Source organism: Trichomonas vaginalis, chromosome III (genome assembly GCF_026262505.1).
Source record: "Trichomonas vaginalis G3 chromosome III, whole genome shotgun sequence".
Classification (NCBI taxonomy): domain Eukaryota; phylum Parabasalia; order Trichomonadida; family Trichomonadidae; genus Trichomonas; species Trichomonas vaginalis.
This window is the reverse complement of record NC_067205.1, coordinates 1989086-2017037: the sequence shown is the minus strand read 5'-3', so window position 1 is coordinate 2017037 and position 27952 is coordinate 1989086. Positions and strand designations below refer to the sequence as shown.

Genomic DNA, 27952 nt, shown 5'->3' with positions numbered 1-27952 from the left:
ATTCGTCATTATTGCAGAATTAATGAAGAGAATAAATGAAAAAGGAACTGGTGATATCATTAATGTCAGCGATGTAATGATGAAAAGAAATTTTGACTCATTATTTACAAAACCGAAAACAGAATATAGTCTTTATGACGTAATTACCGAATTAATGAAAAAATTAATGATAATAAGAGTTCTGGCGGAAGAGTTGAATTAGAAGTGAATGATGTTAATGAGAAATTAGCCGAAAAAAGCAGATAAAAATGAGCTTTTAGCTCTGAGTGATAAAGTCAAGAACCACGTTCATTATATAACTTCAGACGAACAGATTATAACGGACTACCATGGATATTTAACACGAAGTGATGAAGCGAAGACAAAAAATGTTAATGAAAGAAGATATAAATACATTCGTGCTAAAGGTTATGACATAAGCTGTACTGTACAGTATGATGTAGCTAAAGCACCAGAAGCATTTGGTTATACCGGTGAAATTTATGCCTCTACTTTCAATGTTAACGGTGTATTAGTTGAACCAAGATTTACTTTGAGAGTTAAGTCAAAAATAACGTTTGAAGATGCTATTAAAAGTAAAGCTGACAAAGTTGAACTCGAAGCAACGAACAAAGTTTTGAAATCTCATAAACACAACATCTCCGATATAAATGAACTTCAAGCTACATTAGACAGTAAAGCCGACAAGAACCATACAAACGAATCCTTCTCAACTGTTAGAGCAGACGACATAATATTGAACTATACCCTTGGTTCAAGTGCACCTTTAGAGAATCCAAGTACAAGCGTAAAAGATACACTAAACTCCTTAAATAACAAATGTATGAATATCGAAGGTCATGTCAGAAACTTTGAAACACATGAACTACCAGCAATGTTAGATAAGAAAGCCGACAAAACTTATGTGGATGAAGAACTATCAAAGAAATTTTCGAAACCAGATACAATGACATTTACAACAGAAATTATAAATGGTGAACCATCAACTCCATTTGAATTTGTTAGAGGTCTTCAACCAGATACTTTTGAATTTTTCTTGGATAATTCTATTGAACTAACATTACATTATAAAAGTGGAACAAATGCAACATTTCATCCGGGAGATACATTCCAAATGGTATTTAATGACATAAGTTCTTTAGAATATGTTTATAGAGTTATGAGCATATATGATTTAATATATCCTATAGGAGCTGTTTATACGTCTATGAATCCAATAAATCCAAACACTTTATTTGGTGGTAGATGGTATGAAATAGTTGACAGTTTTCCATTCTACACTAATACTCAGTCAATGAAGATGGGAGGTTCAAAGAAAATAGGTATTGAAAACCTTCCTTCACATATGCATAGGTTCAGTGGAAGAACATCTGTGGAAGGAAACCATTCACATTCAATAACAAAAAGAGGTTATACAAATCTTGCAGCGGATTCGGATAGACAGGGAATGCATAGATATGATATCACAACTGACCCCAAAGATGTTAGCACAGGTATTTTCTGTGGAACTGCAGGAAATCATACACATGTTGTAGCTGGTATTACAGACCCAGCAGGTAATGGAAAAGATTATATGCCTCCTTATATAACAATGCACGCTTGGATACGAGTTGGTTAAACTCTTTAACTTTACATAAATGAGCTTGAAAGAAGTATTCGAACAACATCCATGGAGGTCATTTAAGAAGTTCAATGAAGCTGCAAAGAGTTCGGGATTTACTAACAGAGCTGAAGTGAAAAGGTTCTTTGACAAAAATGTTGTACATCAAACAAAAATAAATCCTTACGACTACTTTTTACCAATTTACTCCAACACTCCTGACGCATACCAATTTGACACTCTCATTCAAAGCAGAAAATGTGGTCATAAACCATTCCTCATCTTCATAAATGTTAACACTCGTAAAGCATATGCGTATATAATGAGAAATAAAGGAACTCATGAAGTGTTAAGAGTTTTACAAAAGTTTGTAGCAGAACATAGCCCAAGTATTTTAACATCAGACCAAGACAGTGCATACCTCAGCAATGAAATCACAGATTTTCTCATTAAGCATAACATAACTCACTACACTACTGAAGACCATAACCATAACATACTCGGTATCATTAACCGCTTCATAAGGACTCTCAGAGATTTAAATCAAGAGCGAGACTTTACCGAAGAAACAATGAAACATTTCATCGAAGTTTACAATTCCTCAACACATTCTACAACAGGACATACACCAAATTCAATGACACAACAACAAGAAGAAAAGTATATACAAAAGAAACGAAGTCAAACACAAAATATCAGAAATTCAACACAATTTACCCTCATTCCTGGTACAAAAGTTCGTGTAGTTCTTGACGACAAACCGTTGACAAAGAAACGTTTAAGGTTAAGTAGAAACTATTATATCGTAGACTCTACGCAAGGTAATGGATATCTTATAAAAGCTGCTGACGACTCTATTGCGTTTTATCCTCATCACAAATTAGTTGAAAGTAGTAATGGCAAACTTGCTGAAACCATTGACGAAGCAAAGCGAGGAGTGGTTATTGAAATACTTGACTATAACACAAACGATGACACTTATAAAGTAAGATATGAAGGAGGCGTTGAAGATGTTATACCATCTAAGAACTTGAGAGAATCTAAACCAACTCATCTGGGACCATTAGAGCGGGAGTACTGGAAAGATAAAAACATGCCAGAAAGAATAAGAAAATTCTTCTAAACTTTTTCATTAGATGTAAATCAGACATGAATGAGAACAGTCATGTATTATTAATGGTACCATTTATTTTTGTCATAAATTTACACCAAAAATAAGCCGCTAGCGGCAAGGGCGAAGCCCATGTTTAGGTGAAGAGGTGAGATGTCACCTGTTTTCTCACCTCTTTTTTCACCCCGTGAATTTTCATGAATTTTCACAAAAGACCAAAAATAACGTTAGTTTTATTTTTATTTATTTTTTTTATTTTGTATGTAAGAACAGAAATGTCAATCGAAGCAAAAACATTCACGAACAAATCTAATGGTGAAACATTCACAAAAGGCACTTATAACGGTATTGAAGTCTTACGTAGAGACAAGGATGGTTACATTAATGCAACAAAGATGGCGAGAGAAGCAGGAAAGTTAAACCATTTAAACAGATTTCTCAATAGTACTAAAATGCAGGAAATTCTTGAGTTTTGGATGAACGAATACGGTGGAGCCAAAAGTGGCTCGACCTCAAAACAAGCATTTTATGAGCTTACTAAGGGCGTTATGAATGAATTCAAAGGTATTTACATACATCCTGACCTCGTTCATTTTGTTGCTGAATGGTGCTCTGTAAAGTATGCATTTTATGTCAAAGATATTATGGACTCCATAGACAAGAAAGTTCATGAGAAGTTAGATGAAGAAGAACTCGAAGATACAGTGGAGAATGCTAAACCTTTGTTCGAAGAAGAAGTTGGAAAAATGTGTGAAAAACAATTAGAACATGAACGTGAGATATATTATGGTTATAGAGATTCTCCATACGAACTAGACCAATGGGAACAAGAAGATTTAAAGAGAGAATTTAGAGAATATGAACTCGCTAAGATAGCATTTGAAGCTGCAGAAAAGAAGTTAAAAGTTTGGGGTCGTTTTGTAAAAAAATATTGTGAGTAAATGAACCATTTATTTTTATTGAATTCACCAAAAAATAAGCCGCTAGCGGCAAGGGCGAAGCCCATGTTTAGGTGAAGAGACCCAAAGGGTCAGAGCCGCAAAGCGGCTAGGTGAGATGTCACCTCTTTTTTCACCTGTTTTCTCACCTCTTTTTTCACCCCGTGAATTTTCATGAATTTTCACAAAAGACCAAAAAAAATAAAGTTTAGGTGAAGAGGTGAGATGTCACCTGTTTTCTCACCTCTTTTTTCACCCCGTGAATTTTCATGAATTTTCACAAAAGACCAAAAAAAATAAAGTTTAGGTGAAGAGGTGAGATTTCACCTGTTTTCTCACCTCTTTTTTCACCCCGTGAATTTTCATGAATTTTCACAAAAGACCAAAAAAAAATAAAGTTTAGGTGAAGAGGTGAGATGTCACCTGTTTTCTCACCTCTTTTTTCACCCTCGTGACTTTGTCATAACTTCTTCGTAAATGCTTTGTCATAACTTCTTCGTAAATGAGTGTAAATGACCAAAAATATATTATAGGTGAAGAGACCCAAAGGGTCAGAGCCGCAAAGCGGCTAGGTGAGATGTCACCTCTTTTTTCACCTCTTTTTTCACCCTCAGCCGCTAAGCGGCGAGACCCAAAGGGTCTTGAATTTTCATGAATTTCCTTAAGATAGAAAAATAACGTTAGTTTTATTTTTATTTATTTTTTTATTTTGTATGTAAAGATATGATTTCAACAATCGGCACAACAACAATTCAAGCCGCGAACGGCGGGACTCTGTCCACAACTACAGCACCAAACTCGTTAGTCATGAATCCTACGTCAATGTTAGTAGAGATGAAAAACTTCATTCCTTCTTCATATACTTTCGAAACAGAAATCCAGAAGATAAAGCAAGAACTTTTAACAAGTAATTTAGACTGTAGTGCGAAAGATGAAACAAATGAACAGTATCTTTATGAAATGCAGGACATTATTGACCATTTACCTAAACTACCTGAAATTCAGCATCAAAAACTAACTATTCCTGAATTCGACGAAATTGAAGTGAAACCAACTGACTCAGTAGAAATAAAGAAGTTCATTCGAAAGGTAAACTATGAGTTTCTAGGATTTCATTGCAACCATAAGGTTATGGACAAAGATTGCGACATGGTATATAAGAATGTTTCTGACATATATAAATCCGGGGAGTTTAAGACCTACGATAACTTTGTTTCGTTAGTTGCTGAATGTGTATGGCAGATAAGAGATAAAGATAGAAGAGGTAAAATATGGAACGAACAAATAAGACCCGCTATGTTTGAGATGAAGAGAGCAATTGACGCCTTAGTTGTTTTAGCAGGTCAAATTTCAATGTATAATGCAAAAATGAACCCACAATGTTCAAAATGTAAGGCAGCGATGAGGAAATATAACTACTCAGTCAAAGAGATAGAAAGAATGAGAAACGACTATGCAGACTTAAAGAAAGAAGCAGAAAAGCCAGCAGAAGATAAAATGAACATGTTAGAATTTCTGAACAAAAACTATCCAACAGTAGAAGATTTCCTTCTATCTGACGTCAAGAAGAAGTATAAAGAAACCTTCGGTATTGTTAAAACTTTTGACATACTGACAGAAGAAATAGAAGCTACGAAATTGTTTAGGATTTCAAATATACATCGTACAATTCATGTAAAACGTTTATAAAATAACTAGGGTGAGAAAACAGGTGAAAAAACAGGTGACATCTCACCTCTTCACCTAAACATTATTTTTACTGAATTTAGCAACAAAATTCTGAGTAAAATAATTTTTAGGGCTTGTGTCAAACCGTTGAGTTTTCACAAAATTTAAAAAAATAACGTTTACCATGTGAAACGTTTATAAAATAACTAGGGTGAGAAAACAGGTGAAAAAACAGGTGAAATCTCACCTCTTCACCTAAATTATATTTTAGGTCAAAGCTTCCACGAGAGAAAAGATTCCTCATTTGCTAAGGATTCCAAAAATGAAAAAATCATTGATTTTGGCTGAGAAAAAACAGCAAAACCCTTCTTCCACGGGAACAAAGAAATAAAGAAGAAATAAAGTAAATTTTTTATTTATTCCCGTGGAAGATAGAGCACTTTTATGACACTTTTTATTCACGACAAACAAGACAAATAAAGAAAATAAGAAAATACGGCGCCGTCGCGGTTCGAACCACAGACCTGACCCCTCCATAACACCACCTTAGACCACTGTGCTACGTAGCCTGTCGACATAAGATTTTATAAATTGCATATTTGACGTAAATTTATTTCCATCTGGCTTCCCACCGCATAAGATATTCATACGTGTTTGTAAGACATTCATTAAACTTCTTTTCTATTGCATCTAATCTTGCGTTATTTTTTTCAATAACTTGTCTGTATTCTTCATCATCTCCAGCAGTGTTTGGGTCTTCACGTTTAAAATATTCATTGTTAACCAATTTTTTATCTACAAATTTTATTAGTGTTTGATTCACTTCGTTATGATAACGGTCATATTCTTTCAATACGTAAGTGAAGACAAAATGCGTCGTACCTTCAATCTTAAAGCTTAAAGAACTTTCAACACAGTTTTGAGGGTCTGTCAGTGCGTCAATGAGATAGTATTCGAAGTCAGTCAATAATCTTTTTAAAGTCATTTCATACAGGATAAAATTTAATGTTGTGAAGAAATAGTGTTTATCTCAGAAAAAATAACGCTAATTTTATTTTTATTTATTTTTTTATTTTGTATGTAAAGACGGTAATGACAACATTAGAGAACACAACAACAGTTATAGTCCATGAAGCCATTAATGAAGAATACGAGTACATACAGTATAACAAACAGTTACGTCTCATTCGTTCAGTCAAAGATGATATGTACCAAATGCAAAGTATAATGAATGCTCTTCGTTCTACAAAGCAAGCATATCATTGGTTTGAAAACCAACAGACAAAAGAACTTTTAGAAGAATTTCCTCATATGATTGCTTCCCTCGGAAAACCGAGGGAAGAGATTCCGTATGAAAATCGCAAGAATTTGGCTCCTGGTTTGAAAGGTTATTATGTTCATAGACTTTTAGTAAATGCTGTAGCAATGTGGACTTCACCTCGTTATGCTTGTTATATTTTCATGATGTTAGATGAACTATATAAAGCAGAACGTGGAGAGATGGAAAAGAAACTTCAAGCAAAAGATGAAGTCATTGAATCCAAAGACAAAAGCATACAGAAAAGAATACCACGTTCGGTACCAAAAGGAAAGGAAAAGAGTTATAAGTATATGATTTATACTGAAGAGTTGGAGAAAGAAGAAGATAGAGATATGGTTATGTTGCATTTAGTCAGAAGAAACAACACAGGAGGAAGGTAGTTATGAATTATTTTTGAAGAACCGAAGGTGCTACCATGCTACCATGTGCTACCAGGTCATTTAACTTCTCTGAAAAAGTGTGACAACATGACATTTTGACAACAGTTCAGGAGGAAGGTAGTTATGAATTATTTTTGAAGAACCGAAGGTGCTACCATGCTACCATGTGCTACCAGGTCATTTAACTTCTCTGAAAAAGTGTGACAACATGACATTTTGACAACACAGCAGGATTAATGCAAAAATAAATTCCAATCATACTTTATAAAGCTAGACCTTCAGGTCTCGCCGCTTAGCGGCTCATTTACAGGTATTTCATCATCAGTAAATGATTCCTCATTATCGTTTGGTTCAACCTGTTTATATAATCCTTTCATTTCTTCTTTCAAAACATAATACCATGTTTGTTTACCGTCTATTCTTCTATGTTTCCTATCACATTTATCCTTAATACTCATTTGAAAGTTTTTGTCTTTCATGACTGATGGTTTGCAGAATAGAGCATTTTCACACGTCATACCTGCACACAATTCATCATAATGTGTATTTATCCATACATCTAAAGGATTTGATGATAATTCAATTAAATCTTGTTTGGCTTCAGTCATCGGTATGATTCGTACATTAAATGATGAAAGGTCATATTGCATAAAATACGTCAGTAAATTATCATAAAATTCCTTTGTGCATGAATCCATTAAATTCTTGAAGTAATCAAATTGACCCTTGAATTTACCATTAACTCTTAAAACTACGTATCTTCTGTCTCCAACTTCAATTTTGACAGGGTAGACGTTGTTAGTTACGAAAATGAAGTTTGCAACGTTCTGAGCTGTTCTTCTGGGTTGATTCTTTTCATTAATTCTTATCTCATTATCCGTAATAATTGATTTCAAAGCGTTGAAGTTTGCGAGTCTGTCTTCACCCACATTCTTGAGTTCATTAAGTACAAGAAACATTTTATTTTCAACTACTGAATTGAAATTACCCGTTAGCTCACTTATTTCAGTAATGTTTTTACATGAATAACCAGCGAGAAGTTCAGAAATAATGTCTGTAAATCTGTTTTTACCTGTTCCCTGAAGTCCTTTCAAAATAATTGCTGTTTCATTCTTGATTCCGGGATGTTGAATCATTGATGCAATCCAGCCGAGAAGGTATTTATACACTTCATCGTTATTATCACAAATGGCTTCTTTAATGAAATTCATAAACATCTCAATTTTTGAGTAATCTGGTTTTTCGAGAACGTTGTATTTATAACCTTGAAACGTTGAGAAAACATCGGGGGAATCAGATTTAAAGCAAACACCCTTAACGGTTAATGAAGACAATTGATTTAGTAGTACATCCCATGCTGTTATGGTTTTACCTTCTTCTTTAAATAATTTAATCATTTTGAGTGACTCTTTCATGTTTGACTGAAGAACAAATGATATTTGATTCATTTTGTCGTGGATATTATAGTCCTTTTGAATGAAATATTTATTTCCACAATCTACAAAACGGATTACACGTGATAAATCCTCAATTACTTCAGAACTGTTTTTATACTGATGATTTTCAGCCTTGCGTCTAATATCTGTTATCAAAAACGAGTCATCAAGTTTGATATCAAATGTTATTTTTGGCTTACGTAATAAAGGTAAAACATATTCATCATAATATTCCTTTTGATATAGTTTTAGAATCTTCACTAAAAAAATGGAGAAGTCATTAAATGTGCATATCTACTACGTGCTTTTTCAAAATTACTTTTGCATTTTCTGTTAAACTGCAGAAGTTATAAACGTTATCGTATGCTTCATTAATTAAATGATCCGGTAACGAATTAATAGCTTGAAACAGTGTGAATAATGTTATTTCTTTTTCTAAATTCATGTTTCCACCGTCATTATGTACTTCAAAATCACAGATGCCATCAACTATGCTCTGAGCTAGTTTATCGTCAATGTTTACATCTTTGTTTTCATTCATGATAGTCTTTATTTCTTCATTCTTCTGTTCAACTCTTACCTTAATATTCAAATCATTTAATATATCATTCACTGTTCTAGTTAATGTTGAATCATAACTTCCACGAATGAATGAGTATGTATTGATTGGTTCTGTTGCATTCTTGCGAACTCTTGAATCAGCCATAACCACTAAAGAACGCTTTGAATCATCCATAGAAGTCATGATATCAATATCATAATCATTGCAGGAATAACATTTAATCATTCTGTTCGAAACTGCATAGAAGAAATTAGTGTTGCTAAATGTGAAGACCTCCTGAAGCGGTTTTAACGATAACATCTTTATCCGAAAGTTTTGATAAAATGTCTTTTCTAACTGTTTCTTTAAGTTCATCATTGTACGATTTATTGATATCAACATCTATAATCGTTAAATTTGAAATTTTATTTACTAATAAAGCCATACCAGTTTTCCTTCCTCTTCCTCCATCATGTTTGAGGTAGTTATGTAAATCAATCTTGTTTTCACCAATTCTTTCGTTGAGGGTTTTAGTTTCTGCCACAACTAATTCCTCAGCTAATGAATCAATAACTTTTTCATCAGAAACGATATAGTTGTTACTGTTGTTTGTTGCTGTCATTTATATAGGAATAAAAAAATAAAAACAATTCATAACTACCTTCCTCCTGTGTTGTTGTCAAAATGTCATGTTGTCACATTTTTTCATAGAAGTTAAATGACCTGGTAGCACATGGTAGCATGGTAGCACCTTCGGTTCTTTAAAAATAATTCATAACTACCTTCCTCCTGTGTTGTTGTCAAAATGTCATGTTGTCAGTAATTTTCATAGAAGTTAAATGACCTGGTAGCACATGGTAGCATGGTAGCAGTGAAAACATTAACGTAAACATTATTTTTGCTGAATTCAACAACAAAATGAACGAGGTCAGGATGTATGCAAATACCTTTGAATTCATTCATAAATGCCTTAGTAAGCTCACAAAATGTTTGTTTTGAGGTTGAGCCACTTTTGGCTCGACCGTATTCTTTCAACCAAAACTCAAGAATTTTCCTGCGTGAATTTTGTATAAAAAGCAACCGTCTGAATTCAGGCGGTTGTTATATTCTTCACAAAACATATACGTTTAGTTTCGATGAAATCATGACAAAACATGTACGATGAAGAAATCATGACAAAACATATACGAAGAAGTTTATTTCCTGTGTTGTTGTCAAAATGTCATGTTGTCACATTTTTTCATAGAAGTTAAATGACCTGGTAGCACATGGTAGCATGGTAGCACCTTCTGTTATTCAAAAATAATTCATAACTACCTTCCTCCTGTGTTGTTGTCAAAATGTCGTGTTGTCAGTAATTTTCATAGAAGTTGAATTACCTGGTAGCACATGGTAGCATGGTAGCACCTTCTGTTATTCAAAAATAATTAATTATTGAATAACCTAAAAACCATGAGACTTTGTCTCCGGACTCTTTGAGTTGAAGTTCTGAGGTCATGGGCTTTGCCCTTGCCGCTAGCGGCTTATTTTTGTCAGCAATGAGGTCATTCGTGATAAAAATAAAACTAGCGTAGATTTTACAATACAGCTATTGTAGAGTTTAAGAGTTGTGCTTCAATGTAGAGACAGTCCTTATGGTCTGGAGGTAAGAACACTGGGCAGTTATGGTCATGAGTGGAGAACATGTCTATCCAAAACTCACGATTGAAGCCAGTTAATTTATAGTATTTAGGGTTAGGAAGTGGTGAAGTTCTTGTATTGACCAATGAACTCATTTCAACTCCTTACTTAAGTTTGAATATAATATAGCTTGCTTTCTATCCCAAATGCTAGGTGTTACAATCTTTGAAAATTCATTTTTCCTCGGAAGCATTGCATCATAATTGAAAACATTCTTGAAATCATCATTTGGTTCAGAGATTTGAAATCTTATACGTAATGGATTTTCTTTCTTTTTAGCTACTTCATTGAATGGTGAGAATACAATGAATTGACAGTCATGAGTTCCATCTTCATTTTCATTAAATTCATAATGAAAGTCTATAAGTTGTGGCTGACTACCTTCTTCTTTCAGTTGTGCAAGAAACTCACGTAAAGGCTGTAAAGTTTGTACTTCAATGTTGAACTTTTTCTCGAACATCTCATTAAATGAAATCATACATTGCAACAGTGTTGTATCGTCTTTAAAGTATTTGTATATGTGAATGTTTTGGGCGTTTAAAGACTGTTCGTCATTTTCTATCTCGACTTGAAGTATAAAGTCAACCTTTCTGAAAGCACGTGTTATATACATAGATGTTATGCCAATGTACTTCTCTTCATTTATGTTCACAATCCAGTCTGTTGGAAACTTAAACGTTACTCTGTTCCCCTTTATTTTGACGTCAGGGTTTTCACTACTGAACGCAACAGATAAAGGTATTTGTCTATACATTTAATTCCAATAAAAATAAACCATTTACTCTTTCTTTGCTTCAGCTTCTTTAGCTTTTGCTTCGGCTTCTTCTCTAGCTTTTTTCGCCAGCAAACGTGGGTTCTTCTGTCTTCCAGCAGCTAATGCAGCTAGTTGTTTTTCACTAAGTTTTCTCTTTGGTCTCTCTGGCTTTTGTTCTTGTTTTTGTTCCTTCAGTTCGGATAAAATTTGCTCACGAATTTCTTTCTTCAATGCTTCAACATCTATGACCCCTTGGGTCTTGTCCGTAGGACTTGTCTGAGTCATTTGACTGCAGATAAAAAACAAAATTAAAACTTTAACCGATGTAAAATGAGCTTGTCAAAATCAGAACGAGAGTCTATTATATTAAATGACGCCAGAGGAATACAACATCCTTTCTATTACGTAAGTCAGAGTAAAGATGGTAAAATATACGTAAGAAAAAGAAAGGTTCCATTAGCGAATACAGAGAGCGACAACATTAAGGTGCATGGCAAGGGCGAAGCCCACGAAGCCCATATAAAACCTTCTGTTCAAACTGAAAAGTCAATAGAACAAGAAGAAAAGAAGCCAGATGTTCTTTCAATAACGAACCAAGAGCTTATTGCAAAGTTCGTGAATTTCATTGAAAAACAAACCGAGTCAAAGAATCCTGACCCGCCAGTGAAAGAAGTTGAGACAAAAGAGAATGTACAGTTCATTGAAAATGTCAAGAAACAACTTCCACCACGAATGCCAAGAAGAAGAGTGAGAATAATGAAGTAAATAGATATTTTTATCTGAAGTAAATACATGCAGAACGAACAGCTAAACGAATTTACTCCAGCAGAGCATATTCATCAGATTCGCTCATATTTCGATATCATAGACAATGCAGTTCAAATTGGTGACACTAATAGAAAATATTCTGACGCAAAGATTCCATCACAACCTGGAACTGCTAAAGATAACACATGGGTAACATTCAATCTCTCACCTCCTGGTGAAAATATGTTGGACCTTTACAATACATTCATTACGTATAAAATGGAAGGTCAATTTATTGTAGATAAAGAAATTGGTTCAGGTTCCAATAAAACAAACCCACCAGGATTTTGGATTGGTTTTGATGACGCTTTCTATGCAGTTGCTGGATATCAAATCCTTGCAAATGGTCGTATCGTATATTCTCAAGACAACGCAAGAGAAGAAGCATATATAACTTCAAACTCACAAACTACCGAACAAATAAAGAAAGTAGATGTTTTCTCAAAGACTCGACATGAAGATGTATGGAGTCATTCGGGAACATGCAGAACAGGACAAATTGTTAGTGGTCCAATTACAGCAGGAAAATCATTTGATTTTAAGCTTCGTTTAAGAATTCCTGTTAGAAGATTCCTTCCATTAGAAGCTATAAGATTTATTCCTGCATTTGCTGGTAACATTCAGCTTAAAGTAAAGTTCAGTAGCGACGCCTTACAATGCACATCTATATCTGTAAATGATATCATTGCTTTCAATCCAACTCTTAAAGTTGCATTTGCTTCAGATTCAAATCCACCGACAAATAAATTTGTTCCATGGAATGAACCATTCACTATGATAACGAAGGCAGTAGAAGCTAGTGGAACAGTTACTATTACAACTGTAACCCAGCAACTATTTCGAACAAAGATGGATTTTAATGAATGTTTCATTCATCCAAAGTCATTCTCTTTAGACCCTAACATTTATACAGAACTTGTAGAACATTATACAAACGAGGCTTTATGTTTTCCTGTTAAAGTTATGGATTGGATTCCTATGGATGGTTCATTCTCAAAGAATACAGATAGTTCAAGTGCAACATTTACAGCAGCTTATACGCCTATTAATGTTAAAAGTATTTGGGCACTATTTAGAAAGAAAGACAACTATTATGTTAATTTTGAGAACCCTAAGTTTAAATATCTTCAGCTTTCCATGGGAGCTTATGGAAATATGCCTGCAGAACCTGAAAAATCATATGGACCTGTATTTTATGAAATGGTTGCGAACGCTTGCAATACAAACAATGATATGATTGGATTTAATGAAGATGTTATGAGGTCATTGGTGGATGATGGTAGTGTGGAACATAAATGGGATAGCTATGACAACACACATTTCTTATGTGGTTTTCCAACAGAAGTGGACTTTTGCTTCCAACAAGGTCAAACATCTACTGCTCCAATAACATACAAATTGTCTGTTAAAGGACCTATTGAACTAGCAACTGAAAACGTACCAAAGCCACTTATTGGATTTATGAGGGATTGTTGCTTTGCCATTCAGGTGCGTGCTAATGGAATCCCAATAATAAGATTAGATGACTATAACTTAGCAACTGACGACAGTGAGGAATAAAGGATGAACGTTTATTTTTAAAGCTTATAAATGAGTTCTTCATCAAGCTCTCGTGAACCTTCACCATCTATGAAACAAACTTTACCAAACGATTATGGAGCACCTATTGAATATTTCTTACGAGCTGCACAATGGCAAAGAGCAGTCTCACCAAGGTTAGGTGTTCCACCAGCTCCTGTCGAAAATAGCATTTGGTCAAGTCCTTATATAAGATATGGTCTCCCACTAGGTTTGCTAGCTACAGCAGTAGCAGTAATGATGTTGAAAAGAAATAAAGCAAATGTTGTAAATAATACTGAAGTAGCTGAAGTTAAACAAACTCCAACACCTTCGCCAAAACCAACGTCAAAACCAACGCCTTCACAAACAACACCTTCAATGACTCCTGAACCTATGGAAGTACAAACTCCTGTTCAAAAGTCAACTCCTAAACCGACTCCAACATTTAAACCAGAACCTACTCCTCAAATAAATCGTAAAACTCCTGCGTTTCCTTACTGAAAAAATAACGTTATTTTTATTTAATATTAAAATTTTTATTTGATTGAAATGACGACTAAAGTCACTGAAGCAATGAAACAAAAGTTTTTGGTAGAATACATTAAATCAGGAATTATTCCAGAAGGTTTTTACGTTCATACTATGAAGGATGGTAGAGTTCAGTTTAGAAAGATAAAGCAACCATTAGATAAAGAAGGAATTTTGAGAAAGATTAAACTTCATGAGGACAACATTGCTGAACTTAAGAAGAAGTTAGAAGAGTTGGAGAAAGGAAGAGAGTTATAAAACAATGAATTCAACAGGGTTAGAAATGAGGTTAGAAAACGTGTTAGATCTAACATTCTAACATAAACATTATTTTTGCGCTATGTTTTCATACGTGTGAGGGTGGTGAGATCATTTATTTTTTATTTTATTTTTTAAAATTATTTTTATTTTATTTGGATGTAATGACAGAACAAAAGCAACTCATACAAATCAAAACATATAACAAACATACATTTAAACATTTATTCTTCCTTCCTGAGCATAACATGTTCTTTACACTTCATCCTAGACCAGTTGACTATACACTGACTGTTTATAAAGATTGTCATGGTAGTTTTATAAAAACTTATGATGATGAAGGTAAGTTAACAAGACTATGCATTTCAAAACTTGAGAAACTTTATGACTTCAAGTATGACTACAATAGAGTTAACATTGACGATGAAGATATAGAAGAAAATTTATGAGAACGTTTATTTTTTCATTAGTGAGTTCGTTAGTGAGGTGAAATGGTTGGTGGTTTTGTAAACATTTAAGGTTAAGTTAGTGTTGTCGTTTGTGTTGTAAAATATACGTTAACAGTTTTGTAAAGTGTCAAATTCACATATCATGGGTAAGTAGGTGCGCAGTGCCACAGTACCCAACTAACCCATACTAACTACTCATAATATGTTTGTCTTTCTTTCGACGAATAGTAAAAGGATATGTCGTACAAATCTCATAATCTTCATGATTTCTTAATGTTTCCCATTGAGTTTGTTCCCCACTAACGTTCTCATTGACGTCTTCAATATCTTCTTCCTCACTGAACTCGTCAATATTTTCACTAGCTCCTTCTGTAATGTTTTCATCGGCATTGTCATTGACTTCTTCTGTAATGTTAGATGTTGTTGTTTCGCTCATGTTCTTTCACTAATGTTAAAAAGTTATGTTGTACGAATTTTGAACAGAATTTAGAGCAGTTATGAAACAATGAAGTATTTTTACGCTATTGAAAGGAACTATGAGAGTGAAGTACATGACAGCAATGACAAAAGGAACTAATATCAAACCTAATGAAATCGCTCACGAGGACATAGAGTTTAACAAGTACTTTGTGGAGTATCTTATAAGTGAAGAGTATGTAAGACCTTACTTCATGTTTGACAGCATGAATGAGGATGTTATTTCATGGTTAAAGAATATAAGCAATGTTTTCGGTAAGTACGTCATAGATGACAAAGGTCTTGTTGTATTTTATGAGACAGCAATACGAACACAGGAACTAATGGATATTATGCACTCAACAGCAAAGAAAGAATTTAGTACTATTGGCATGAATGAACATTGCAGGAATGACATATACAACCTATGCTCACGAAAGCCTTACACAAAAGCAATACAAATGATAGAACATAAGTGTCTAAGGTCAGCAAATGAAATCATTACTGTCAGTGGTTATGAAAGAACTGTTAGCAAAGATGAGTGGAAACAGCTATTCATATTAAGGAAGGACGTTGCTGAACTAGTTAAACCTGTTGCACAAACATTGTTTCAGATAAGACCAGCAATGACTAAGAACCCTTTGACCTTAGTCAATGAGACCATAGAGGTTGAAGATAATGACATGAAAGAACTAGGAATGAATGAGAGAAGTTGTGAAGGATGTTTGAGTCAAAACACATGGTTCTTCAGAGCTGTTAAGAAACTTAGTAAAGAACGACAGAAATATTTTATAGAGAAGTATTGCAAAGGATGTGTAAATGAATTGCTTGAAATAGAACTTAGAGACACTTTCACACTAAAGGACTTGAGAAGAAATAAGTACATGAGTGAGGACGGTATTGACATAGCTAGTGTTATAAATGACTTAAGAAGATGTGTTGTTGTTATTGACGGAGCACGTATGACATATCTAGTGAAAGATTATGATGGAATACGAGACACAACAACACTTGTGTCAGTAGATAGCAAGGAATTCAATAAGCTCATGAAGAGTGTTTATGTAGGACGTATTGAGAGAAGGATGTGAACGCACTGATGATTTATGAAGCGGGTCAGAACAAGAACTATCTTATGAAGTCAGGCATGAGATTCTTTGACGAAAGAGATGACATTTACAGCTATTTCAGAGGATATGAGTATGAGGTACTGAATGAAGTAGATGAAAGCATTATTGAAGGATATTTGAAACATGTTCACGATGTCATATGTAATGAGGATGAAGAGCTTTATGAGTATGTTTTGAACTGGTTCGCCTACATCGTTCAAAATCCTTGTGGAAAGACTGGAACAGTACTTTTGTTAATAGGAAAGCAAGGAACTGGTAAGAATGTACTTAGTAATGTTCTATGCGAGCTCATTAGCAAGTACGCCAACAATAATATAACGGCAATAGAGAATGTGGTTGGTAGATTCAATGCTGCTATTGAGAACATGAAGCTCATCGTATGCAATGAACTAAGCTCATGCGATACGTCTAAGGTCATGAACCACGACGCACTAAAGTCAATAGTAACAGAGACTCAGTTGGACTTAAATCAGAAGTGTCAGCCAGTAAGAAAGATAGAGAATGTTTGTAATATCATCATGATATCTAACAACTTCAACTCAGTAAAGATTGACAAAGACGACAGAAGATTTGTTGTCATTGACGTAAGCAGCAGATACAAAGGAAATTACGAATATTTCTCAAATCTCATTGAAAGCTTTAATGAAGAGTTTTATTCAAACTTACTGACGTACTTCATGAAGAAAGATTTAAGTGAATTTGATGTAAGGAAGATACCATTCACCAGGGCTAAACAAGAACTCATCGAAATGAACAAAACACCTTACCAAATGTTTTACGAGGAGTTCTATGAAAAGTTTGTATCCGGATGGAATTGTACAGAGTGCTACAGAAGATATAAAGAATTTGCGAAGGAGAATGAATTCTTTGCATGTAGTTCAAATGTATTTGGTGGCAAGATGAGAGAATTTGTGAAGAGAAGTAGAAAGCGAGACGGTTCTGCAAGAAGTTATATTTACGAAGCAAGTATGATATTAGAAGGTCGTGGAAAGAAAGAAACAGTGAATTATGAGGAAGTGCTTGAAAAATTCATGGAGTACATGGGAAGCAATATAACATACAACAAAGACATATACAGTGAGTTTAAGTACTACTGTGAACAGCATGAGATTGAAGTAATGAGTAAAGGAGACTTTGAAACGCTTATGAAAGACAGTAAGGAGGTCGTTCATGAGAACAGTGTTGAAATAGTTCATGAGAACAGTGAGGAGGTCATACATGAATGCAATGATGAAATAGTTCACGATGTCGTTCGTGAAGAAGCCATTGCAACAAAGAATGAGATAAAAGATTTCATAGAACTTAACAAGGAGGAGTTTAAAGAAGGCTATGAAGTGAAAAGATGTGAAGAAGATTTCTTGGCGTATTTGAAGAAAAAGAGACTAAAGCCAATGGCTCAAAATAAGTTTCAATCGATGTTTGAAAAGAAACGTTTGAGCTATGGTGGTGTAAGAAGCACATATTACTTTGTTAAGAAGTGAGGACATTTATTTTTGTCGTTAGTGTTGGAGTTTGTGTTTGTTGTTAGCGTTTGTCATTTGTGCTGAAGTTAGTACTTGATGTTAGTGTTGGAGTTTGTGTTTGTTGTTAGTGAGAGAATAAATTAAATCATGAACTTTGCCATGGTCTCTGTCCCTAGTAGTTTTCATTAAGTTCTGGAAATAATGAAAGTCATAAACTTTACCATGGTCTCTGTCCCTAGTAGTTTTCATTATCTCACAGAGTTAATGAAAGTCATACTTTCTATCAGATGAAGCATGCAGATGAACATAATGAAAGTTAGTGAGTTTGCCACGAGTTATGAATAAAATATTGGCATATTAGATGAGATAGCTGATGAAACAGATGAAGATAAATTAAATCTTGGACTTTGCCACACTCTGTCCCTAGTTCCTCAAAATCCTTGACAACGTTGCTTAGAAATTTTGGTTCAAAACCTCATCTGATTTTAATCTGTTATGCTACCTGTTAAGTTTCGCGAGATTATAAATGTCATGGAGTTATATAAAAAGGAGAGACAGCTAGGGACACTGGAAGTACTTGTAAGGCTATCTGTTAAGATTGCGTGAAATACTAAAAAGTCATGAAATCCATTATCGCTGTGCTAGCTTCACCTTAGAGTAAAATGACGACTAAAGTCACTGAAGCAATGAAACAAAAGTTCTTGGTAGAATACATTAAATCAGGAACTATTCCAGAAGGTTTTTACATTCATACTATGAAGGATGGTAGAGTTCAGTTTAGAAAGATAAAGCAACCATTAGATAGAGAAGGAATTTTGAGAAAGATCAAACTTCATGAAGACAACATTGCTGAACTTAAGAAGAAGCTAGAAGAGTTGGAGAAAGGAAGAGAGTTATAAAGCAATGAATTCAACAGGGTGAAAAAACAGGTGAAAAAAGAGGTGAGATCTCACCACTTCACCTAAATATATTTTTGCGCTATGTTTTCATACGCGTGAAGGTAGTAATATCATTAATTTTTAAGTTTATTTTTATTTTACTGAAAATTTTTATTTTGGATGTAATGACGAAAACTATTGAGATAACAAACTACAACGGTCATGAGTTCAAGAATTTGTTCTTCGTTCCTCGTGAAAATACATTCTATCAGATACGAGGGAGAAAGGGTAAAGTTAGTTTGAGCGTTTATGACTACAAGCATAATGGAAAGTTTATACAAGCATACGATACAAACGGTAAACGTGTTTCATTAGCTTTGTCAAAACTTACATACATTTATTTTGACAGTGATTTTGACCTATATGAAGAAGAAAGTGAGTCAGAAGAATATGAACTGTTATGTGAAGCACAGCAATGGGAGGAGTTGCAATACTTTTGTAAGTGAGAACGTTTATTTTTTACATTAGTGAAGTCGTTTGTGAAAACGTTAGTGAAGTGAAGTGGTTGGCGGCTTTGTAAATATTTAAGGTTAAGTTAGTGTTGTCGTTTGTGTTGTAAAATATACGTTAACGGTTTTGTAAAGTGTCAAATTCACATATAATGGGTAAGGAGGCGCACAGTGCCTCAGTACCCTTGATATGTATACTAACTTTCATTCATATATCCTAGAAAAAATTAAAAAGTTTTTTAGAAATAAAAATGTTTGTATGTAAAGTATTGAAAATATTCTAGATGAGAAGACATTCTCCAGAAGAGATTGATGTTGATTGGCTTTGTGAAGCCATCACAAAATCAAATAATGGAGTTAAGTTTGTTGCATGCTAAGTTCGGTCAACGATAGAAATTGAGTGGAAATTAATCGTCGAGGAAGTACGATTATGTAAAGTAAAAAAATGTTGTGGGATTTTTAATATTATATATTATTTTATAATAAAATTTTTTTGAGTCATTTTAAGAAGCACATATAATTTTTTGAATTTAAAAATTAAAGTAGTGTCAAACGAATTTATCACTTAATTTAATACTCAGATTTCTTAAAATTAATGAAAAAAGTGTTTTCTGAGAACTTTTGAGAATGGTTTTCAAATTCCATTATTGAAAATATATAGGTATTGTATGAAATTCAAACTCTATATTTATTAAAATTCTAAATTTTTAATAAAATAACTTTTCAGAGGAATATGATTTTGAATGGTTGATTAATAAGTATAAAAATGTCTACGATTTTAAGGAGGGAATTGTTCCTTATGAGGTATACATCATAACTATATACCTCATAAGGAACAATTCCCTCTTGATAGCTGGGAAACTTTCTCTGAATAACTTATCATTTGGAGAAAGTTCCCCAGCTATCTATTAGGAACTAAAGGCTATGAGGCACTAATATATAATCAGTGCCTCATAGCCTTTAGTTTCCTATTAAAAACGAGAAAACTTGTTCGAAATGATAAACAATTTCGAACAAGTTTTCTCATTTTAAGGAGGGAATTGTTCCTTATGAGGTATACATCATAACTATATACCTCATAAGGAACAATTCCCTCTTGATATCCTGGATATTTTTGAATATATTTTTTTAATTAAAGTTCTCAAAAGTATTATCAAAAGTGATTTTTTAAAAATATCTCCAATTAATTAACTAATTAAAAGTATTATATTTTTAAAATTAAATAGTTTTTCAATTTTTTTGAAGGAATTGAGATACTTCCCACGACAATAAAATTGAGAGGTTTACATTATGACTGATCTTAGCATGCAACAAGTTAACTGATATTTGCGCGAAAGCTAAAATAAATCATGAAGGCAGAGTTATATATAATCATACTATCTTAAAGTATTCCTAGAAATTTCCAAAATTAACCGAAATATAACTGTACAGAATTACTATTTTCGAGATAAAATTCATATGGAAATACTAATTCATAACGCTTTATGTTATATAAAATTTAATTTATAAAAATTTCAAAATAAATCAAATTTAACACAATGAATATAACTGCAATCGAGGTTTTTGACGATTGATTCTTACGAGAAGTTTTCCAAACTTTGAGTTAATGTCAAGAGATTAACTCAAAGTTTGGAAGTCTAATAAGGGGAATTGTAGGCTATGAGGTACTGATTATATATCAGTGCCTCATAGCCTGCAATTCCCATTAGAAATCGGAGAAACTTTGTCCGCATAACTTATGATGCGGACAAAGTTTCTCCCATTTCTACTTAGAATGAAAGGGCAAGAGGTATATAGGTACACTATATATCTCTTGCCCTTTCCTTCTTACCTAAAGACTTCCAATCTTATTTTTTTTCCAATTTTTCCCCTAAATTTAAATCTTATATAATATAAATAAAATGCATAATATCAATCACAAAAATTAATGTTTATTTTTTTAATTAAAATTGCCGCGCAATTTAAGGTTTTCTGTCACTTTTTTGTTAGCCATTTCGGTACGAAACATGATTTTGTAAAAAAGATTTTGAAACATCTAAATATTTGAAATCATTTGATTGAAGGGTTGGGGCGATGGGAACATGGGTGCAAGCTTCTTCCCATGTCATTTTACCTTCTTCAATCTGATTGGAAATACCAATTAGGTAAATTCGATCGACATACTCTTTGTAAGGATTCATTCTAATGAAGTACGTTAACAATCAAAATATTCTATAAGTGTCTAGTATGGAATTCAAAAGAATAAAGAAAATGGTAACGTAAATAAAGGTATTATGAAATAATTTATAATTAAAATGAAAAAAAGAAAAAATAATAAGTAAAGTGACTGGAAATGAAAATGAAAATCAGTGTACAGTTTTATTTTTTTCGGCAAACCCAAATTTTAGCTAAAAGTGACAGGGAAAAAAAACGTTTAGTATTAAAAAAAAAGACCGATGAGAGCTTCGTTCGAAATATAGAGGGAACTGAGAATGCGCAACCATTCTCAGGGAATATTGGATGCTATTCCCGTTCCCTCTGTATGGAAAATTGAGGTTTTCAAAGGGAGTTAAAATAATATCAAATTTATACTAATTTACTTCAAAATACAAAAGTATTTGACAGCTAAAATTAGTTACTTTAGCAAGCCTATCAATACCCTTTTACGATTATTGCTACTTAGGGTTGTTAGATTCCCGACGATAGGTGTAGTCATGTGATTTTATCCCAAGCATATGGGGATTCTAAATTTTTGTCCCTATCGTTATCCCAATTGAATTTTTTTTTGGAATTTAAAAAATTTTTTTCTCCATGTAAACTTAAATTTTAATTTTTACCACTAAAATGCAATATTTCAACAAATTAATGAGTAATAATATTTTAATTTATAATAAATATTATAAATCTCCTCAATTTAATGTAATTATTGTATTAATTTTTGTTGAAAATATAAAATCTTCAAGTAAATGATGTGAATTTAATATTTTTAGAATGTTGTTTAATTGTACTATATTATGCATGTAAAATTTTGTTACAATACATTTTATATGGGATCCCCATTGCCCAATTGAGAGAAAATTGAGAGGTGGGATTGGGCTAGCCCAATTCAAAATATCCCAGGTGGAAATAAAAAAATTAACAATTCAACATAAAAAGCATCTTAAATAATAATGATAAAAAGAAATTTTGTATGAATTTCAATCAAATTTGTTTTTATTCAACTTAAGAAATCACTTCATTAATGAAAGAAGTCGGGTTCACAACATATCCCGATCTTGAAACGAAACAACATGTTTTTTGATGCCCTAAACGGGGGGGTCGCCAGCAAAAAAAAGATGTCAAAGAGAAAGGGACAAACTATCCAGTGTCACTTTTCAAAGGAATAAAAAAAATAATAAAGATGAAATAATAACATGAAATCTTATATAAATATAATTTTATCTAAATAGATAAATGAATTAAGCAGTTTACAGTTATATATATTTAATGAGAGACAATATCGAGAAAGGGACAAACTATCCAGTGTCACTTTTCAAAGGAATAAAAAAAATAATAAAGATGGGGAACAGGACAAATTTGCCACACGGCACTTTTTTTAAAAAATTTAATGGAGCAGAGCGATACTCTGCTGCAGGAGCCCCAAGGCTCCCAATCATTACGAAAGGGAGCCTCAGGGCTCCTGAGAATCCATCAGCAGAGGCCTTTTCATTTGGCCTCTGCTGATCAAAGATTCGGCGAAGCCATTCTTCGTCTCAGGAGCCCCAAGGCTCCCAATCATTACGAAAGGGAGCCTCAGGGCTCCTGAGAATCCATCAGCAGAGGCCTTTTCATTTGGCCTCTGCTGATCAAAGATTCGGCGAAGCCATTCTTCGTCTCAGGAGCCCCAAGGCTCCCAATCATTACGAAAGGGAGCCTCAGGGCTCCTGAGAATCCATCAGCAGAGGCCTTTTCATTTGGCCTCTGCTGATCAAAGATTCGGCGAAGCCATTCTTCGTCTCAGGAGCCCCAAGGCTCCCAATCATTACGAAAGGGAGCCTCAGGGCTCCTGAGAAACCTCTTTGAGAAGGTTTTCTTAAAGAAAACCTTCTCAAAGATGATTGTCAGCATTCACTCAAAATCTACCAAGAGTTTCAAAGTTTCAAATCTATCTGAAATGAAGCTTTGAATCTCTTGTATATCTAATTGTAGAGGTACCTTTTCAAAATGTCTTCTATTGATTAAATTTAATCAGTAAAAGTCATTTTGAAAAGGTACATCTCTATAATTGCTATTGAGCATTCACTCTTGGAACCTTGGAGCTCTTGTGTAGTGCATGAAAACTCCAAGATTCTAGCATAAAACATATATCATAGACATAATTTCTTCAAATATAATTTAAGGTTATTTTTTAAAAATTAGAAAAGCGTAATTTAAGGTTATTGAAAAGTGACACCTGGCAAATTTGTCCCGCACTCGACAATATCTAGTTCTATGGTAGAAATGACTCTTAGACTCAAATAAGTAACACAGATAGAAAGTACTCAGTATAACAATTATATATGTACACTCAAAGTTAGTCGCTGCTAAAGTCTTAACCTTGCATTTCGGGAAAATCTGACAAATGGCTCTTAGACTCAAATAAGTAACACAGATAGAAAGTACTCAGTATAACAATTATATATGTACACTCAAAGTTAGTCGCTGCTAAAATCTTAACCTTGCATTTCGGGAAAATCTGACAAATGGCTCTTAGACTCAAATAAGTAACACAGATAGAAAGTACTCAGTATAACAATTATATATGTACACTCAAAGTTAGTCGCTGCTAAAGTCTTAACCTTGCATTTCGGGAAAATCTGACAAATGGCTCTTAGACTCAAATAAGTAACACAGATAGAAAGTACTCAGTATAACAATTATATATGTACACTCAAAGTTAGTCGCTGCTAAAGTCTTAACCTTGCATTTCGGGAAAATCTGACAAATGGCTCTTAGACTCAAATAAGTAACACAGATAGAAAGTACTCAGTATAACAATTATATATGTACACTCAAAGTTAGTCGCTGCTAAAATCTTAACCTTGCATTTCGGGAAAATCTGACAAATGGCTCTTAGACTCAAATAAGTAACACAGATAGAAAGTACTCAGTATAACAATTATATATGTACACTCAAAGTTAGTCGCTGCTAAAGTCTTAACCTTGCATTTCGGGAAAATCTGACAAATGGCTCTTAGACTCAAATAAGTAACACAGATAGAAAGTACTCAGTATAACAATTATATATGTACACTCAAAGTTAGTCGCTGCTAAAATCTTAACCTTGCATTTCGGGAAAATCTGACAAATGGCTCTTAGACTTGTTTTGATAATTAATTCTTCAATTATATTATAATTTATAACAAATTTCCTCAAACTATCTGTATGTCATTCAATTCCCGGCCACTACATTCAATGATGGACCATTTCCTTCAAATTTTGAAATACCTTATTCAATTTGTTGTATGGAGCCCGTGATATTCAACACTATGGAGCTCCTCCAGTTTGGTATCCAAGAAGAGATAAAAGCTAGCATGGGCTACTCTCAAAAATGCTTGAAGCAATATATTCAAGTTTGCAACAAGGATCAATAGATTCAAATCTTGTTTATTGTACTTTAAAGGTACTTTTAAAAAAGAAACAATTAATGTAAAAGATTCAAATAATTTTTTATTATTATTTTATTAATTTTTTAAAATAAGGTTAATAAAAAAGTGACACTGGATAGTTTGTCCCACACTCAGATGTCAAAATTTATCCCAAAAATTAAAAAAAAATCGAAGAAAGTGCATCCCAGGGATTATAAAATTTAAGTTTTCACATCTCTAATAGGTGTCTTGGAAGATTTGCCTGGTGTCATCATAGTGTCTTTAAATCAAAAATTTTATTTTGGAGTTAGTTTTATTGATTTTTCAATAAAAAACATTTCTAAAACAAGAAAATAAAACGATAAAATATTTATATTTTATATAAGGATCTTATATATTTAAAATAAATATCATTTTATTTTTTCATTGGTGTCTGTCAAACCATAATACACTATTCAAAAATTCAATGTGTCTTGCGGTTTCAAAAGACACCTTCAAATTGAACGATAGCACAGACACTATTGAATTTTACCCATTGTATTTAGTTTTTACCCTTTTTATTTTTAAGAATTAATGACTGAAACAGCCGTTTTGCTATGACCTCAATCACTTTTATTAAGGGTTTCGTTTTGCGAAAAAAACGTACAATACGCAATTTCGCTAAAAAAACATTTAGCTAGCAATTTCGACCTTTGACTCCACTCAAGACGTCACTTTTTTAATTTTGCGGTATCATATTTTTGGAAAATCTTTATGAATATTATCTAAAAAGTCTCTTTAATATCTATATTTCATATTTTTATCGATTTTTAAAGTTTTTGCGAAAAGTATTCAATTATTTTTGCTATTTGGTCGGGTAAATGTCAGATTTGCGACATTTTCTGATATGATATTCAGATTCTACGTTGATAATAATGCTTATAGTGTAATAAACAGAAATTCATCAAAAGTGACAGCTCTCAATTTTTTGACATTTGTAAATTCTAAATTGAATGAGAAAAATGAAATAATACTAAGCATAATACAATATTCTAGATTTAATTATAATTAGGAAAAAGTTAGTTTTGAGAGTACTTTTCATAGGCATATAGAATGAAATCTTCTGAAAAATAATATCACATAAACTCATATTATTTTCTAATATATAACTATTTTATATAAAAATCAAATTCAATGATCTTAAAAGCGAAGGATAAACCTCAAAATTTACGAATATAATGAGTGGGAATATTTCATATGGTTTTATGATAGATAAGCATTATATTCCCACTCATTATATTCGTAAATTTTGAGGTTTATCCTTCGCTTTTAAGATCATTGAATTTGATTTTTATATAAAATAGTTATATATTAGAAAATAATATGAGTTTATGTGATATTATTTTTCAGAAGATTTTGTGTTCTTCTTCAAAATTTTATTTTTTTATTAAAAAGAATCTTTACAAAATATACATTTACTTAAATTAATATTTAAAAACGTGCTCTATCAAAAGTTCCAAAAATTCAATATTTTAGCTTTTCTGAGGTGTCACTTTTGATGAATTTCTGTTTACAACAATAGAACCCTCTTGCTATTGTGTCAAAATTGCGAAACCGATAGCAAAAATATCTCGCAATATCAAAATTGAGATATTGAGTGAATTATGCATTATAGAGATTAAAAATCTGATTTGTGAAAACATCTCATCAGTTTCTAGCTAATTCAAAAATCTTTACTATCTTATTCGATTAAAATGAAAAGGGAATAGTTTCATTATGCTTTAAATGACAGCCTTATAATATAATCATAGTTTTCGCTCAATATGCAGCATTTTTTTTTTCGAAATCTATGGTCAATGTCCTAAATACTGATTGCTTTGCATTCATATCTCTTACATTTTCTATACCCACATCACTATTCATTGTTATTCCTATCTTTTTCATTTTTGTTTGTTTCTCATAATTTCTCAAAAAACACGATAACTTGATATTTGTAAATATCATACTTTATAACGTAAATAAGAACTTGACCTATTAAGAAAAGCAGTAATGAAAAGAAAATCTGAAATTCATAAAAATTACAAGTTTCTGATGACAATTAGCTTAATTAAACCAGGTACAAGATTATATAATTGTATTTTCTATCCAATTATCCATATAATATCTTATCCAGAAAAAATAACTTGATCAATACCAAATGATTTTTTAACTAGTAAATAAAGTATTTTCTTTACACACACATTGTATATCATAGTTTTTGTTTTTTTTTTGATTTCGCAAAACATCCAAAAACAAATATGCTATAAAATTGACAATTTTAGCAAAACGAAACCCTTACTTTTATTTATTATTTTAAATATTATTTAATTTTATTATTTGAATAGGCCAACTTATATTTGAGAAGCTCAATTTGAGACCACTTAATACATTGAAATATCATAAATATTGAAATATTAAAAAGTGTATTTCAAAATATTGAAATTATAAAAATTTATAATACTGAAATTGAGACAAATTAATAAATTCAATGCGTTTTTTTTTTTGAAATAACTCTCAAATATTATTTTTTTGTTTATTTAATGATGAATAAATATGATTGCTTTAGTCAATCATAAAAACTAATTTAAGTTTAAAATAATGAAAGGATAATTTGATCGTTTTTTAAAATACAATTATTTTTGATGATTTGCAAGAATCTTTGAAAAGAATATAATATAGGTTCTATTTTTGTAAAATTTATCCAAATCATGTATTACATAAATTACGATTAAAACGATGAAAGAACCAAAAAGTGTGTTTTGTGTTTTGTTGTTGCGTGTTGGATGCGGGATCCTGTTATTTCCGAAATCGACAAAAAATCTGGAAATTTAATTTCCGAAATCGAAATTATATTAATGTTTTTAATATTCTTATATCAAAAGGAT

At 32.5% G+C, this 27952-nt stretch overlaps 11 protein-coding genes and 4 pseudogenes across 15 annotated transcripts, besides 9 other annotated features; 9 read left to right on the top strand and 6 right to left on the bottom strand.

Annotated features, from left to right (window-relative positions):
* Positions 1–15224: part of a mobile genetic element that runs on past the window's edge.
* On the top strand, positions 155–1117 carry TVAGG3_0624220 (annotated as a pseudogene). The gene has a single exon. A coding segment is annotated over exon 1 (963 nt).
* TVAGG3_0624210 (ATP binding) lies at positions 1208–1618 on the top strand (the record flags this gene model as incomplete). The annotated part of the gene is made up of 1 exon (XM_051240474.1): positions 1208–1618. One exon carries the CDS (start codon positions 1208–1210, stop codon positions 1616–1618), a length of 411 nt encoding a protein of 136 aa, XP_051087061.1.
* TVAGG3_0624200 (integrase core domain containing protein family) lies at positions 2238–2723 on the top strand (the record flags this gene model as incomplete). Its single annotated transcript, XM_051240473.1, has 1 exon — positions 2238–2723. The coding sequence occupies one exon, from the start codon at positions 2238–2240 to the stop codon at positions 2721–2723; it is 486 nt and encodes a 161-aa protein (XP_051087060.1).
* On the top strand, positions 2987–3652 carry TVAGG3_0624190 (uncharacterized protein; the record flags this gene model as incomplete). Its single annotated transcript, XM_051240472.1, has 1 exon — positions 2987–3652. One exon carries the CDS (start codon positions 2987–2989, stop codon positions 3650–3652), a length of 666 nt encoding a protein of 221 aa, XP_051087059.1.
* TVAGG3_0624180 (organellar and viral DNA polymerase type B) lies at positions 4373–5338 on the top strand (the record flags this gene model as incomplete). The annotated part of the gene is made up of 1 exon (XM_051240471.1): positions 4373–5338. The coding sequence occupies one exon, from the start codon at positions 4373–4375 to the stop codon at positions 5336–5338; it is 966 nt and encodes a 321-aa protein (XP_051087058.1).
* Positions 5928–6302, bottom strand: TVAGG3_0624170 (uncharacterized protein; the record flags this gene model as incomplete). Its single annotated transcript, XM_051240470.1, has 1 exon — positions 5928–6302. One exon carries the CDS (start codon positions 6300–6302, stop codon positions 5928–5930), a length of 375 nt encoding a protein of 124 aa, XP_051087057.1.
* TVAGG3_0624160 (KilA, N-terminal/APSES-type HTH, DNA-binding family) lies at positions 6410–7018 on the top strand (the record flags this gene model as incomplete). Its single annotated transcript, XM_051240469.1, has 1 exon — positions 6410–7018. One exon carries the CDS (start codon positions 6410–6412, stop codon positions 7016–7018), a length of 609 nt encoding a protein of 202 aa, XP_051087056.1.
* On the bottom strand, positions 7297–7961 carry TVAGG3_0624150 (annotated as a pseudogene). The gene has a single exon. A coding segment is annotated over exon 1 (665 nt).
* Positions 8109–8995, bottom strand: TVAGG3_0624140 (annotated as a pseudogene). Its single transcript has one exon. A coding segment is annotated over exon 1 (887 nt).
* On the bottom strand, positions 9027–9617 carry TVAGG3_0624130 (annotated as a pseudogene). The gene has a single exon. A coding segment is annotated over exon 1 (591 nt).
* On the bottom strand, positions 10931–11429 carry TVAGG3_0624120 (uncharacterized protein; the record flags this gene model as incomplete). Its single annotated transcript, XM_051240468.1, has 1 exon — positions 10931–11429. A coding segment is annotated over one exon (499 nt), but the record flags the coding sequence as incomplete, so codon positions are not given.
* On the bottom strand, positions 11454–11714 carry TVAGG3_0624110 (uncharacterized protein; the record flags this gene model as incomplete). The annotated part of the gene is made up of 1 exon (XM_051240467.1): positions 11454–11714. The coding sequence occupies one exon, from the start codon at positions 11712–11714 to the stop codon at positions 11454–11456; it is 261 nt and encodes an 86-aa protein (XP_051087054.1).
* On the top strand, positions 12222–12849 carry TVAGG3_0624100 (uncharacterized protein; the record flags this gene model as incomplete). Its single annotated transcript, XM_051240466.1, has 1 exon — positions 12222–12849. A coding segment is annotated over one exon (628 nt), but the record flags the coding sequence as incomplete, so codon positions are not given.
* TVAGG3_0624090 (uncharacterized protein) lies at positions 13374–13796 on the top strand (the record flags this gene model as incomplete). The annotated part of the gene is made up of 1 exon (XM_051240465.1): positions 13374–13796. One exon carries the CDS (start codon positions 13374–13376, stop codon positions 13794–13796), a length of 423 nt encoding a protein of 140 aa, XP_051087052.1.
* On the top strand, positions 13827–14297 carry TVAGG3_0624080 (repellent protein 1 family; the record flags this gene model as incomplete). Its single annotated transcript, XM_001297387.1, has 1 exon — positions 13827–14297. One exon carries the CDS (start codon positions 13827–13829, stop codon positions 14295–14297), a length of 471 nt encoding a protein of 156 aa, XP_001297388.1.
* Positions 15225–16616: 1392 nt separating the features above from the next.
* Positions 16617–17609: a mobile genetic element.
* A 3475-nt stretch (positions 17610–21084) lies between these two features.
* Positions 21085–21291: a mobile genetic element.
* Positions 21292–21833: 542 nt separating this feature from the next.
* Positions 21834–22124: a mobile genetic element.
* A 662-nt stretch (positions 22125–22786) lies between these two features.
* Positions 22787–23004: a mobile genetic element.
* Positions 23005–23897: a mobile genetic element.
* Positions 23898–25203: a mobile genetic element.
* Positions 25204–25975: 772 nt separating this feature from the next.
* Positions 25976–26012: a mobile genetic element.
* A 556-nt stretch (positions 26013–26568) lies between these two features.
* Positions 26569–26606: a mobile genetic element.
* Positions 26607–27952: the final 1346 nt, after the last annotated feature.